This window comes from Paramormyrops kingsleyae, chromosome 17 (genome assembly GCF_048594095.1).
Source record: "Paramormyrops kingsleyae isolate MSU_618 chromosome 17, PKINGS_0.4, whole genome shotgun sequence".
Taxonomy (NCBI): Eukaryota; Metazoa; Chordata; class Actinopteri; order Osteoglossiformes; family Mormyridae; genus Paramormyrops; species Paramormyrops kingsleyae.
In genome coordinates, this window is record NC_132813.1 from 20,238,156 (window position 1) to 20,254,395 (window position 16,240).

At 47.3% G+C, this 16,240-nt stretch overlaps 2 protein-coding genes across 2 annotated transcripts; both read left to right on the plus strand.

Annotated features, from left to right (window-relative positions):
• Positions 1-10,901: 10,901 nt before the first annotated feature.
• LOC111851341 (claudin-4-like) lies at positions 10,902-11,940 on the plus strand. Its single transcript, XM_023826176.2, has one exon. The coding sequence runs from the start codon at positions 10,962-10,964 to the stop codon at positions 11,619-11,621; it is 660 nt and encodes a 219-aa protein (XP_023681944.2). The 5' UTR covers positions 10,902-10,961; the 3' UTR covers positions 11,622-11,940.
• A 2,047-nt stretch (positions 11,941-13,987) lies between these two features.
• Positions 13,988-15,587, plus strand: LOC111851285 (claudin-8-like). The gene has a single exon (XM_023826046.2). The coding sequence runs from the start codon at positions 14,088-14,090 to the stop codon at positions 14,922-14,924; it is 837 nt and encodes a 278-aa protein (XP_023681814.1). The 5' UTR covers positions 13,988-14,087; the 3' UTR covers positions 14,925-15,587.
• The last annotated feature ends 653 nt before the right edge of the window (positions 15,588-16,240 follow it).

Below are 16,240 nucleotides of genomic sequence, written 5' to 3' on the forward strand. Positions count from 1 at the left end.
TTTCTTTTCCAATGCTCAGGTTTTTACGGGTGACTCATATTGACATCAGGGCATTGCTGAGGGCAGACAACATGGGCGACCAACCGCGGGGGTGCGGGGGCAGAACGGTGAGCGAGGGAGCAGGCAGATTGTGATGCACTTCACGATTGTATGACAAAACGATGGCGGAAGGACATCAAGTTACACAACTGAGAGCATCCCAGTGAGGAAAAAGGTGTTTCGTTTGATTAACTAAAATTCTTATCTGCGGCGGTTCACAATTCATTCTGGGGAATTAGTCAAAACAGCTGAAGGTACAGCAGAAGCAGCTATCCCGGGTTTTTTAGCTGACCGCGGTTGCTGAGGCACTTCATTCTGCCAGTTATGTAGGAAAATAATCATTAGGAGGTTAAAGAAATCATGCACTGAAAGACGGATAATGTATATATAAGCATTATTCATGTATCAGTGCTCAAGCACTCATTGGGCAAATCCAGTGGATCTAACCATATACTTCAGGACAGTGGGAAGAAACACAGCTGCCAGGAGTAGGAATTGAACCCACAACCCTAGCGGTGTGATGTGTTGAGTAACATACTGAGCCAGCATAATGCCCTTGGGTATTGTTTTGGAGCACAACCACAAGCAGAGAAAAGAAAAGCTAAGAATGGGGGCTTCAGTAGGTACCCTGTGGTATGAACACCGTCTAAGCAGGGGGGGGTGCACACAGGTTCCCAAGAGCTGGATCATTTTAGAAGTTTCCGGCAGAAGAAGAATGGTATAGGTGGGGGACCTCCAAAGGTTACTGGGAAGGACGCTGCAAACATATTTCCTCAGCTTCAGTGATCATTCAAATGACTAAAAAAGAAATGGCTAAACAATTTAAGTTACCCGAATCCATATCAGCCTGAAGAGGAGCAGTTTCCTTGCTTGGGGGTGTTCATTGTGAAAAGCTGGTAATTTTTTGGACAGATTCATGTTATTAGCAACAAAGATAAGCCAGCATACCGAGTAGCGGTGGAGCAGCTTGAGACTGCTGCAAGGGCAACAATCTGTCTCTCAATGTGAACAGAACTAAAGAGATGATTGTTGACTTCAGGCTCTCTACTCCCTATTGGCCATTGAGGGATCTGAGGTGCAGGGAATCTGGAGCAGCGGATTTCTGGGAGTACACCTGGTAAAAAAACTCACCTGGATTTTCAACTCCCCTACCCTAGTCAAAACGGCACAACAAGATCTACACCTCCACTTCCATCCTCTCATCCTCGCTACACTCTAGAGGGGCACCATAGGTAATGATCAGCAGCATCACCCTCTGGTTTGCGAATTGCAAATTCCAAGATGGCAAGTCCCTGCAGCTGATACAGCGCATACAGCAGATAAATCATCAGGACCTCTCTCCCCTGCATCAAGGACATTTTCCACGAACACCATGCCCGCAAAGCCTCTAGCATTTTGGAAGACCTCTCCCACTAGGCCTGGGCGATATATTGATAAAATATCGTATTGTGATTATGAACATCCATATCACCATCAATTCGAATATCATGAGTATGGTGGTACAGCAGAAACACATTTTTTCTTGCATCATTCACGGTTATAATGCACTATTTTCAAACAAATTACATCAAGGTATGAGTCTGTTGCTCTGTCATGTATCATCTCTGAAAAAAGTTTTGTATATATGAAAAAACACAAACTACAGTGTTCCAAATTATCATGCAGACCGCATTCTTGGAACATTCAATATGCCATAAATGACTCAAAAACAGAAATCTATTGTATTTGTTGCGTAAACATTAATATTGTTCTTAAGACATGTCATAAGAGACCCAGTAGCATATTACTGTATAAGCCTTTTCTTGAAATTTCTTTAACCACTGTATTATCCTTTGAACCTGTACAGTAAGTGCATGTATAGTTTCTGAACCTCCCAGAGCTGCTGTTTTGAGGTGTATTGACATTCCCAACCACTCTTGTAGAATTTCCCTTTAAAAATGCCCCCAAAGTTCTCAATTGATTTGAGGTCAGGGGATGACGGTGGCCAGACCATGATTCCATCTCTTCTTATGCCCATAGCATCCATGGAGTCATGTGATGCATTGTTGTGCATGAACAGCATTACATTTCAGAAGGTATGATTCTCCTTTTTATACCTGGACAGAAAGTGTTCCATTAAGGACTTTGTGTCATGAATGCGGGCAGCTCGGGCACGGGAGCGAGGCATCAGGCAGGCACAAAAAGGGCAGATGACCCACTTGCGGCTCCAGGAAAACAAAACAGGGTTTATTAAATAAAACAGAAAACACTATAAACACAAAACCAAAAGGACCACGGGGGGTCAAACACTAAAGGGAATAAACTAAGACTAAATATTACAAAACAAAAACCAGGAAGGCAAACACAGGACACAGCTCTAACCAAGACAAGCAATAACACACTCATAGACCAATCAACAATGAACCACTGGGGAACTGAACACAGGCAGGAAGTAAAATACTAATGGGTAACGAGACTAACACAGGACAGGTGAGGCTAATTAACAAAACCAAGGAAACAGAAACTAACACTGGGGAATCTAAACAGGTAAAGACACAAGCAGAAGGCACAAGGAACAAAACCAAAAACCATATACAAAATCACCAAATACAATAACTAGACAAACTCAACTGAAACACTAGGGAGCAAAATACAAAAACAGGAGGCAGGATTCAAACATAGGACGGAAGGGTACTCAAGACAGAAGGGTACACAGACAACCACATGCTCTACTCAAGACAGAAGGGTACACAAACAACCACATGCTCTACACATTGAGCCACAAAACCAGACAGGTAACAGGAGAAATTCAAAGACAAACATGAAGGACGGGATGACCAGCAATGCCTGCTGGTCAAACGGGGAAGGGACACGGAAGGACCACAGCAGGGGCTGACCCTGACACTTTGGGAATGTTGCTGATGTCAGTTTAACATCCTGAAGGCACCTGCCATCTCACTTCCTGTTATCCATTCATCCCACTTCTGTAACCAGGGTCATGGGGTCATGGTAGGTCTGGAGCCTACGGGCACAAGGCAGAGAACAACCCAGGACGGGGCACCAACCCATCATGTACCAATGGGCAATTTGGTAACTCCAGTTAACCTCAGCATGCTATTGGACTGTGGGGGGGGGACAACCAGAGAACTGGGAGGAAATCCCACAACAACACAGGGAGAAAATGCAAACCCCACACAGGTGAAACCTGGGTAGTGGCTCGAACCCCAGTCCCTGAGGCGTAAGGCAACAATGCTAATGACTGCGCCACCATGCCGCCCCCCCCACTTCCCATTAATCCCACCCAAAACATCATTCCACCACCTCCTTGTTGGCGCCTTAATCTGAGGGGTGTAAGGCGGCCTTTGACCAGCCATCCGGAATTCCATCCATCTGGAGCATCCAGTGTAGCACAGCCAGGGGTGCGGGCTACGCCCCCCCCACCCCCCGTCCCACACACCCTGTTTCAAGCTGATTCTCTGCCTCCTGGTCACATCAAAATCGCGGAGTCTAAATGCCAAGGCCACCCACAGTTGCTGGTGCCTATATCTATATAGGTATGACAATAAATCACAGTTGACTTTCTTGCCATCCATCCATTATTGTAACCGCTTAATCCTCACTGGGGTTGCGGGGGGCCTGGAGCCTATCCCGGGAACAACGGGCGCAGGCGGGAACCAACCCTGGGTGGGCACCAACACACCGCAGGGCGCAACTTTCTTGCCATGCTTGAGAAAGGCGGTCCTCCTTAGCTCTCCTTACCCCATGGCCTGTCAGTCTCATCATGCGCCTTCATCAGGACCAACAAACTGCAGCTGGACAGCATTATAAGCTGGAAAGCAGCTGCTGTGATGAGAAATCGTGGCCAAACTAGATATCTCCTCCTCTGAACGCTTTCATTTCCTTCTGCTTGTTCCCTTGCCTTTCCTCTCGCTGACATGCTCACTCTATCTATACTCAACGAGGGTTATCACACAAAAAGATGGCTCTCTCATGGTTCTCGGGGAGACGGACAGATTATTTGGCCGTGGGCAGCGCCACCAGGTTCTCTGAGTGCCATGACAGGATGAAGTGGAGCTGAGGGGATCTGTCTTCCTGCTTTCTGAAGATTGGCGACACCTCCGGAAGCTCCTGGAGATTACACACCAGGAACAGAGTGAATATGCATTATCTTTAGAATAAATCAACATATTATCGATATAGCAGGTCATTTCTCTACACGGCATTATTTAAAAAGGCACCTTTTCCTCTGAAAGCTTGTGGATGCCAGCCTACTTACCTCCTGAACCCTTTAAAGAGGCTTTTCTTAATAAACACTTCATAGACTTTTCTACACTATACCCATGTAGGAAGCCAGGAAATTTCCATTCATTCATCCTTTCATCAATCCATCCAACTTCTATTTCCATATCCTGGTCAGGATAGCAGGGAACTTGCTATATTGACGAAATAAATTAATTTCCCCCAGGGACATAATGCATTTCTCTTTCTGCCTAAATTACAGTCTTTAAGTAAAGCTCTGTAACTGCAAACCTATGAAATTGGTCATTTAACCTGAGTGAACAGGTGTATTGTTCCAAAGTATATAACTTTTCAGCAATTCAGTTTAAAAGGCCCAAATTTAATAGGACACAAAGTTGAATATCAGGTTTTCCACAGATGCAAAGAGATTCCTCGTCATCTCTCAATGTATTTTCAGAAATTTCACATTATCATTTACCAGAAGCATGGTAACTTACATCAGTGTAATGTATTGATATACAAAGGTTAAGAAATAACTATTTGCTTCAAACAAAAACATCGAGGAAAGAGAGACATCATCACCAGTAATTTGCAGTAGCCTGTAACGAACACTAGGTGGCACTGCCTTATAATTTTGCTTCGTCTTTAGCTGTTTTTCAAACTGTTTAGCTGTTAGATGTTTTTGAGCAAGGAGTGGACGATTGTTATTGGTTACAGGTAGTATACAGCAAATGAAGAAACAAGGTTAGTATGAGACTGCCATGTCCAGGAATACTTCCATATTTGCCCAATGCATACTACTGTCCTGAAAACAAGACCCATAGCAATTTCTACTGATGCATGTATCCCCAGGGTCTGCATTGACACTTTTCATCCAGAAGACCACACTGCAGAAGCTTTGGCTCAGTTAGCGGCAATGCTAAGCTAACCCAGCATGTGTGACTGCCATCATCAAATAGTGACAACCATAATAGAGGCCATGCTAAGGTGACACTGCAGCTCCAGTGAAAACAAAGCACAGTAGACTTGCTTGTGAACCAGACTGAGAAATTATGATACGATCTGGTTCTCATCATGGATGCCACAGTGTTTGCTTTCCAAAGTTTAATGGGTTTTTTTTCAATCTTATTCAGGCGCATTAAGTCAACAGCGATTTTCTTGTTGACTTTTGACTGAGATACAGGCCAAGGAGACATAGCTAAGCTTGTGTTTATCTATCAGGTGTTTCTTTTCCAAACACATGAGCACACCCCTGACAGCCCATGATGTTGCCGGGTCACATTCTTCATTGGCTGACGCTGTCTCTGACATCACCAGTGACAGTCTGGCTTGGAATCAGATAATGTCTTAAAACTAAATGAGGGTTTTGACTTGTAATAGCGACAAAATAGGAAATGTAGAACGGAAATTGTGTAACAAGGAGGCCACAGTTCCCTCAAGTAAACAAACCTCCTGAAATGGAGAAAAGTAAAATTTTTGGTTCAACGGGTCAATAATAGGAGTCAGAATCTTTATTGACATGTAACCAAGGATTTTTTTGTTGGTACTTTCTGCTACTGTTGGAGATACTTCGACAATATACAACTAACAATTATGGCATGACATCAACAAAGGATGTAATACTAAACATTGGATACACAGCAAAGAATAATGAGTAAATGAATAAAGGATGAGACAATAATGAGTCTGTCCATTAATTATTCAATTGGATAAATACAATAATCATCAATGAGAAGTTTATAATCACATTAAGTGACATCTTTATATAAATAATGTGAGAATCTGTAGATATGCAATATGTAATGAAAAAGGCTGAAGAATTGAATAGAACAGCACAAATGAAAACATGGTAAAAAAAAAAAAAACAAGCTGGTGTTCATAAAAACTTCAGTTTATACACAAGCCAATAGTATCCCTGCCAAATCTTAACTATGACATGAATCCAAATATATATATACATATATATACATTGGCCCCACAGCTCGGTGCATTAACACCGGAGTTTACCCCGGTGAACGAGAGGGCTGTTTCCCTGCGCCTTCGGGTCGGGGATAGGTCTCTGACTGTCATCTGCGCTTATGCGCCGAATGTCAGTTCGGAGTACCCGGCCTTCTTGGATTCCCTTAGCGGTATGCTATTTGGCGTGCCGCGGGGGGATTCCATCGTTTTGCTGGGGGACTTCAACGCTCACGTGGGCAATGACAGTGTGACCTGGAAGGGGGTGATTGGGAGGAACGGCCTCCCTGATCTGAATCCGAGTGGTGTTCTGTTATTGGACTTCTGTGCAATGCATGGTTTGTCCATAACGAACACCATGTTCGAGCATAAGGGTGTCCATAAGTGGACATGGTACGAACATGCCCGGGGCTACAGGTCGATGATCGATTTTATAATCGTATCAACTGATCTGCGGCCCTCCGTCTTGGACACTCGGGTAAAGAGAGGGGCAGAGCTGTCAACTGATCACCACCTGGTGATGAGTTGGCTCAGGTGGCGGGGGAGGAAGCCGGTCAGACCTGGTAGGCCCAAGCGTATAGTGAGGGTCTGCTGGGAACGTCTGGCAGAGACTCCTGTTCGCTGGAGCTTTAACTCGTGCCTCCGGGAGAATTCCGACTGCATGCCGGGGGAGGTAGGGGACATCGAGTCTGAATGGACACTGTTCCGGACCTCCATTGTGGAAGCGGCCGTACGGAGCTGTGGCTGCAGGGTGGTCGGTGCCTGTCGTGGCGGTAACCCCCGTACCCGATGGTGGACACCAGAGGTGAGGGGGGCCGTGAAGCTGAAGAAGGAGGCTTACCGGGAATTATTAGCCCGGGGGTCTCCGGAGGCAGCTGACGGGTACCGGCGGGCCAGGCGGAACGCGGCACGGGCGGCCGCAGAAGCAAAAACCCGGGCGTGGGAGGAGTTCGGTGAGGCCATGGAAAGTGACTTTCGGTTGGCCTCAAAAAGGTTCTGGCAAACCATACGGAGTATCAGGAGGGGGAAGCAGCTCCTGGTTCCTACTATTTATAGTGGGGGGGGGGGGGGGGCTGTTGACCTCACCTGGGGACATCATCCGGAGGTGGAAGGAATACTTTGAGGACCTCCTCAACCCTGCCTCAGATACATCTACGCATACTGCCTTTGAGACATCTGAGGGCACAGAGCCCGAGGGTGCTGGGGGGGGGCTTGCCCATCACTGAGGCTGAGGTGGCCAGGGTGGTTAAACAACTCCGTGGTGGCCGGGCCCCGGGGGTGGACGAGATCCGCCCGGAGTACCTGAAGGCTCTAGATGTTGTGGGGCTGTCGTGGCTGACACGCCTTCTCAACAGTGCGTGGAGGTCAGGGACGGTGCCGCTGGATTGGCAGACCGGGGTGGTGGTCCCCTTATTTAAGAAAGGGGACCGGAGGGTGTGTTCCAACTACAGGGGGATCACACTTCTCAGCCTCCCTGGGAAAGTCTATTCCGGGGTACTGGAGAGGAGGGTGAGATCGATAGTCGAATCTCGGATTCAGGAGGAACAATGCGGTTTTCGTCCTGGTCGTGGAACGCTGGACCAGCTTTATACCCTTGCAAGGGTACTGGAGGGGGCCTGGGAGTTTGCCTATCCAGTCTACATGTGTTTTGTGGATTTGGAAAAGGCTTACGACCGGGTTCCCCGAGGTGCTCTGTGGGGGGTGCTTCGAGAGTATGGGGTCCGGGGTCCACTGTTGTGGGCGATCCGGTCCCTGTACGAACGGAGCAGAAGCTTGGTCCGCATTGCCGGCAATAAGTCGGACGTGTTCCAGGTGCGTGTTGGGCTCCGCCAGGGCTGCCCTTTGTCATCGGTCCTGTTTATCATATTTATGGACAGGATTTTTAGGCGCAGCCAAGGCGTCGAGGGTGTCCAGTTTGGTGACCTCAGGATTGCCTCGCTGCTTTTTGCAGACGATGTCGTCCTGCTGGCTTCATCTGCTGGGGATCTCCAGCAGGCACTGGGGCGGTTCGCAGCCGAGTGCGAAGCGGCAGGGATGAGGATTAGCACCTCCAAGTCCGAGACCATGGTTCTCAGCCGGAAACGGGTGGTTTGCCCTCTTCGGGTTGGGGAAGACGTACTGCCTCAAGTGGAGGAGTTTAAGTATCTCGGGGTCTTGTTCACGAGTGAGGGTAGGCGAGATCGGGAGCTGGATAGACGGATCGGAGCGGCGTCTGCAGTTCTGCAGGCGCTTAACCGGTCCGTCGTGGCTAAGAAAGAACTGAGCCAAAAAGCCAAGCTCTCGATCTATTGGTCCATCTTTGTCCCTACCCTCACCTATGGTCATGAGCTATGGGTAATGACCGAAAGAACGAGATCGCGAATACAAGCGGCCGAAATGAGGTTTCTCCGCAGGGTGTCTGGGCTCTCCCTTAGGGATAGGGTGAGAAGTTCGGATATCCGGGAGGGCCTCAGAGTAGAGTGCTTCTTCACGTCGAAAGGAGCCAGTTGAGGTGGTTTGGACATCTGGTGCGGATGCCTCCTGGGCGGCTACCCGGAGAGGTTTTCCGTGCATGTCCTACAGGGAGGAGGCCCCGGGGCAGGCCCAGGACTCGCTGGAGGGATTATATCTCTCGGCTGGCCTGGGAACGCCTCGGTGTCCCCCCCGAGGAGCTGGTGGGGTTAGCTGGGGAGAGGGAGGTCTGGGTGCCTCTACTGAAGCTGCTACCCCCGCGACCCGAACCCCGGACAAGCGGCAGATGATGGATGGATGGCATATATATACATATATATACATATATATCTATACACACACACAAACACATACACACACACACATATATATATATATATATATTCTTTTTTGGGGGGGATTTTAATATAGACGTGCAGGTTGTGCATATTAATTGCATTGAAGGATAGAATAAAACATGCACACAGATTACTTATTTAGAATAATCATGACACACATTAAAAGCATAAATCTTCTACCATTTCTTCATTTAATATTTGTGGAATTTCAAAGAGAGAAATAGGAATATTCTAAATCCAAGGCAACCCCTCTCTGATCCTAAAGCTTCTCACCTGCTTGGGGCTGATACTGAACAGGTCGGAAGCAGGACATGTCTGTTTACCTTTGAAACGGTGTCGCCCATGGTGACCCAGCCAGTTCTACCTGTTCTCCAGTTTCAGGTGCCTTTTTCTAACCCTGAGGTTGTGTGCCTGCATCGTTTGCCTGTTACGTGAGGCAGAAACGAGGCCTTTCGCCTGAAACTGGCAGCTCTGTTATCACGTCGATAACATCAGAAAATGTACGATGTCTCCTCCCGCTGACACTATGAATGTTATGATCACTATTCTTGTAACATTTAGCCCAGGCAGAATTCTCATCATCTGTCCATCTACTCTCCATCACTTGTCCTGTACCAGGAATCGAACCCATGGCCCGGCAGATGCAAGGCTGTCATTCTTACCACTGAAATACTGCTACTAAAATAAAGTTTATCGGAAGCTCTATTTCCATGTAGTTAACAATACTGTCATATGAAGTTGACAATGAGTTGGGTTCACACCAAAACTATTGCAAATTTAGCTTCCATGAAGAGATTTTGCAGTCAAACACTTCAACAGAATACATTAACGTACATGTGTAACGCACTGTATCCTCACACTGCCAGGTTAAATAAATGTTGCACATGATATTTACAGAGTACACAGCTTCTAGTCTAGGCACTTGTTACTTCACTACAGGTCAATTGCATCTCTACTAGCAGGTCTACCAGCTTGTGCTATCAGACCACTGCAGATGATTCAAAACAAGGCAGCACATCTGATATTCATTCAACCTAAACATTCTCATGCCACACCTTTCCCTGCCTCTCTTCACTGGCCACTTATTGGCACTTGCATCAACTTTAAGTCCATGGTGCTGCCTCTTCATGTTCCCTGAATATTCTTATATTGCAGTTCTGGTCATTGAATAGTTTTATTAGGTTCTTGATGTGGTAGAAGATATTGTGTAGCTCCTGCTGTGATACTGCGTACACTTGTACCACAGCGTTCATTAGAAGCTCAGCCTAGCTGCACTTATGCAGAGTCGACTTATTTCTATGTTGCTTTGGACTCCTAAATACGTAAATTGTAAATGTATGGTGCAAATGTTTTACACCATGAATAACATCAATTGACTCTCCCCCAAGTCAGAAGAGTCATATCCACCCCCTCCCAGTCGGAACACTGCAAAATGTGAGGTGAGACAGGTGGAGGGAAATGTGTTTGTGACAATTGATGTTGAGGGAGGTGTGTTAAAACCATTAATGGGAAAAGATTTACATTTAAATGTTTCATAGTGGATATTTATATTTTTTATTTATTTGGATGATGTTTTTTTCTGAATGCTTCATGGAATGCCAGATCAAAAATGGTGGGAAGTGGGGAGGTACGAGATGGGACCTTGTGTAAATGGGAACATAAACAAGGAGGGGATAAGAATTATAGAAGCTGATAGACGGAACCGAATGAAGAAGATGTTATTGAGAATGGAAAGGAGAAATGAGCTGTTTGTGAATTAGGAAATGACAAGGATATAGGGTCCAAGGTCAAGCTGCGCATGTGAACCAGTGGGGTTGCATTGCTTGCATTTCTGCATAAACAGAAGCCACTCCTCTCCTGTGCAAATCAGATAATATAACTGCAAAAAACCAGGCACTTCAAAAGACAGTGCAATTTCAACTCTGAAGCTATAGTTGGCAGACAGACGAGTGTCCAGACATGAGGACCAAGTTGGAGATCGTAGGTTTGGTCGCCGGCATACTCGGGCTCGTAGGAGTTATCATCGTCACAGCGCTGCCCAACTGGAAGGTGACGGCCTACATTGGTGCCGACATTATCGTCATGGAGACACTCTGGGAAGGGCTGTGGATGAACTGCCAAAAGCAGTCGATCTTCCGTATGCAGTGCAAGGTGTACGACTCGGTGCTCATCCTGCCCCCGGACATGCAGGCGGCCCGCGGACTCATGTGCTGCTCCATCATCCTGGCTCTCTTCGCCGTCCTCATGTCGGGATGTGGCATGCAGAGTTCCAACTGCTGCCAGGAAGACCCCCGGAAAAAAAGCCATGTTGTCCTGGTTGGCGGCTGCATCTTCCTTCTGTCCGGTCTTACCACGCTCATCCCCATCTGCTGGACGGCTAACACCATCATCCGGGATTTCTACAACCCGCTGCTGGTCGACGCGCAGAAGCGGGAGCTGGGGGAGGCGCTCTACACTGGATGGGCAACCGCTGGCCTGCTAGCGGTGGCTGGAATCATTCTCATCTGGTGCTCTTGCCAGCACTCCGAGAAGGATGAGGAGAAGCCCGGTTCTGATTACACTGTAGTCAAGTCCAGCGAGAAGCTATCCCGAGTTCACAGTAGGAGCGCGTACGTATGAAAGACCTGTGACTCAAACCCAGAAGAAGACCGGAGAGAGAGAGAGAGGACTGAGTTGTCTCATGTATTAGGAACCCTGAAGATGCCATGACCCTCTTGGATGCAAATAGTCTGATGATGAATTCATTTAAATGTACATTGTTCATTTAAAAAAATATTGTCACAGCTGACATTGTATTATTACTTCTTTGCAAGATTTGCATTCTGTTTATAATTCAGAAGAAATTATACACTGGAATAAGAGCTGTTAAAATTCCCTTGTTTTGTATTGTGTACTGCTTTTTAAATAAGTGCTTTAAATAAAAAAACTGTCTTGATAAGATGTTGTCTGTTTTATGTGTCTGGTGAAGAGTGACGCACACGACAGGAGTTTCTGTATATGTCCCATTCACAAATCATTCAAGTTTTTTATTGTTCTCAACTATGGAGAAAGTTAAATGAAAGTACAGGACACTGCCATGCTCATGGTTCACGGACACATGAATCAGCTGACACACCCACTTTCATGGGTGTTCACAATCACATACACAGGAATTCCAAAACTTTCACTCCAATGCATCACTACACATGGAAGTTTTGGTCGGTAGGACCGAGGCTAATGCAGACCCAATGGAATAGCTATATGACGTACAACAATACACATGTTCAAGGCTCAAAAAGGAGGCTTCTGGTCAGTGACACAAACTCGAAAGTGAAGAAGTGCTGCATAGCTCTTGAGGGAATTGTGTAGACCTTGTTTCTGCAGAAACAATAGCAAAAGTTATTATTCATTGATGTATTGCTTCAGTTTTGTCCCTTGACAAAGCTCATGCTGTAGTTTCCATGTCCATCCATCCATCCATTTTCTCCCGCTTATCCGAGGTCGGGTCGCGGGGGCAGCAGTCTCAGCAGGGAAACCCAGACTTCCCTCTCCCCGGCCACTTCCTCCAGCTCCTCTGGGGGAATCCCGAGGCGTTCCCAGGCCAGCCGAGAGACATAGTCCCTCCAGCGTGTCCTGGGTCTTCCCCGGGGCCTCCTCCCAGTGGGACATGCCCGGAACACCTCACCAGGGAGGCGCCCAGGAGGCATCCTAATCAGATGCCCGAGCCACCTCATCTGACTCCTCTCAATGCGGAGGAGCAGCGGCTCTACTCTGAGTCCCTCCCGAATGACCGAGCTCCTCACCCTATCTCTAAGGGAGAGCCCAGCCACCCTGCGGAGGAAACTCATTTCGGCCGCTTGCACTCGCGATCTCGTTCTTTCGGTCACTACCCACAGCTCGTGACCATAGGTGAGGGTAGGAACGTAGATCGACTGGTAAATCGAGAGCTTCGCCTTTTGGCTCAGCTCCTTCTTCACCATGACAGACCGATGCGGCGTCCGCATCACTGCGGACGCCGCACCGATCCGCCTGTCGACCTCCCGCTCCATCGTCCCCCCACTCGTGAACAAGACCCCGAGATACTTAAACTCCTCCACTTGGGGAAGGATCCCATCCCCGACCCGGAGAGAGCATTCTACCCTTTTCCGGCTGAGGACCATGGTCTCGGATTTGGAGGTGCTGATTCTCATCCCAGCCGCTTCACACTCGGCTGCGAACTGTCCCAGCGAGAGCCGAAGGTCACGGTCTGATGAGGCCAACAGGACCACATCATCTGCAAAAAGCAGAGACCTAATCCTGAGGTCACCAAACCGGACACCCTCAACGCCCTGGCTGCGCCTAGAAATTCTGTCCATAAAAGTTATGAACAGAATCGGTGACAAAGGACAGCCCTGACGGAGTCCAACCCTCACCGGAAACAAGTCCGACTTATTGCCGCTCATGCGGACCAGACTCTGGCACCGGTCATACAGGGACCGAACAGCCCTTAAAAGGAAGCCCGGCACCCCATACTCCCGGAGCACCCCCCACAGGACTACCCGAGGGACACGGTCGAATGCCTTCTCCAAGTCATGAGATCAAATTGAGACCTGAAACACAAGAGGGATCTGGCACCTTGAAGAATGTACACATTTAAGGGTTACTTCAAGTATCTTATAGAAGTGTGAAGACAGTATATGTGTTCTCTTGTGGTTGTATGGGTAGGGACATTGGAGGGCCATGGATCTGAAGGAAGATTTAGGGGACCCAACACTTGACAGGGGCCATGGAATACATAATATTATATGTAAAATTGGGTGGGGGGGACCAAGGTGACAGTTTGTCAGAGGGCCCACAATTCCTAGGTACACTCCTGTGTATGGGAGATTAAACAAATTTGCTGATTTGCTCAGAGAAACCTAGTATTGCTAGTTTCCTTGTGTTGGTTTTTCAAGTGACAGAAAAAGTAGCTGAACCAGTTGGGTTGGAAATGAATTTTTCACATACTTCCTGCAGTGTGAAAAGTATTCCTCCCAGCCTTCAGACCTCACTCTGGAACATTCTCCCATGAAGAGGTGGTAGGCATTGCTGTCCCCGCCAGCCAGCACCTAGCCAGAGAGCACAGACATGCAGCCGTCTGTGTACATGGATACCGTGTATGCGGAGAAGCAGAAGCTGGAAAAGGCGGAGAAGAAGGAGGGTATCTGCCTGGAAGTAGTGGCCCTAGTCGTCGGCTTCATCGGCCTGATCGGCGTGTCAGCCGTGACAGGGCTTCCCATGTGGAAGGTGACGGCCTTCATCGGGGAGAACATCATCGTCATGGAGACGCGCTGGGAGGGCCTTTGGATGAACTGCTACCGGCAGGCCAACATCCGGATGCAGTGCAAGGTGTACGACTCACTCCTCTACCTGCCGCCAGACTTGCAGGCGGCTCGCGGACTCATGTGTACTGCAGTGGCTCTTACCTGCTTCGCTATGATAATTTCAGCAGTGGGCATGAAGGGCACCAAACTGGCAGCCCACAGCCCCCGACTTAAGCATCTGATCCTTGTAGTGGGCGGCTGCCTCTTCCTGGCCGCCTGCATCGCCACCCTCATCCCCGTCTCTTGGACTGGTCATGTCATCATCCAGGACTTCTACAACCCGCTGCTGATCAACGCTCAGCGCCGTGAGCTCGGGGAGGCGCTCTACATCGGCTGGGTGACCTCCGGCATACTCTTCGCCGCCGGCATGATCCTCGTGTGTCGTCATGCGCCTCGCACTCAGGACGAATACCTGCAGAAAATGTACAAGGCTGGCTCGGTACCTTACTCCTACACCTACAGACCGGACTACACCTACCAGCCTGCGTACACCTACAAACCCGCGTACAACTACCAGCCAGCATATTCCTACCAGGCTGTCCACTCCCCCATACCCCCTCCAGGGTCAGTCATTTACGCCGCTGGTCCTCAGTACATCTGAACCAGGCTGCTCTTGAAAGGGGATCCATGGACCATGTGCAGGAGATACGTGGGTCTGGGAAAGATGGAAAAAAAGAATCTGGAATGCAACGGACCACAAAAAACTGCTTTAAATTTTTGCTTAACTCTTCATTGAGACTCTGTTGGTATTGAGGTCAGAACAATAGCAATACGCACACCTGCGTTACATGGTGACTATTTTGTATATGTTAATTGCTTAATTAATCACAGAAGTTGATTAGATGAGGGGAAGTTGGGCAAATAGCCTGTTTATAAATGACCTCAATGTGATTTCATGTTTATCATAACCATAGACCTGTGGCTTCATTAGAAAGAATAAATGTAATATTAAAGCCTTAATTGTTTAGTGACTTAGCAAACACCAAAAGACATCAAATGATACTCCTGGTTTACTTGACTCTTCAGAGTAGAATTTGCATGCTTCCATTGTTTTTACAAGCAGTTTATCAGAGTACAAATGCCAATCTGTATGTGTGAGCATTTTTGCCTCAAAATACAGAGTGAAAGACCGACTTGGTGAGGCGGATGATAAACATATACAGGTTTGTCTGCTTTGTTGTTCAGTCTTTCTTTATGCTGTATGGTTTGTCATAGGTTCACATCAGCTGTGATGGTGTGATAATAAAAGTTTTTGGTATATTTACACATTGCTCTTGTTCATGCTATGTTTCACTCTGACCATTTTAATTCTTCGTTTTTCAGTTTAAGATATAACAATTCCAGCGCTCCATGGGCTTCTTGGTTGTTGTACCGGCTGTATTCTCTCACCACATACCATCACGCAATTTTTTTAGCTAGGAGTTGTGGGACTTTTAGCTATCTTTATCCTGGAGCTGTCAGTGAAAATATGTAAAAGAACCTGAAAAACTGGCCAGACTACAGCCACAATGCAAATTTCCCCCAGGGTTAATTAATTAAAAAAAAACACAGGCACACTGCTTTAGGCAACAGAAACCAATAGCATGGTTTCTGTGACAAAGTCTGGTCATCCAATAATATAATTGTATAAACCTACTGAAATTTGACCAAGGGCTACTCTTTATGTTTACCGAACGCTGTCAGAGAAGGCTGTGGTCCAACAGCAGTCACCTGGCAGCATCTTGATTGGCGAAACACTGATCTTATCCAGAGTGTTATGAGAAACATGCTTGCAGTTAAATGTCTAACTAAGAGGTTCAACATCGCTCCAGAGTTGGATCTCTTCTTCCATCTGTATTCCCACCAGGGATGGACATAACTGGTATGCAAGTACGCATTCACCTTTAAAAGCGATACATCCGGCAATCGATTGTCATA

Excerpts from the sequence above, each read along its gene's own strand:
- LOC111851341 (XM_023826176.2), top strand. The coding sequence starts at position 10,962 with ATGAGGACCAAGTTGGAGATCGTAGGTTTGGTCGCCGGCATACTCGGG.
- LOC111851285 (XM_023826046.2), top strand. The coding sequence starts at position 14,088 with ATGCAGCCGTCTGTGTACATGGATACCGTGTATGCGGAGAAGCAGAAG.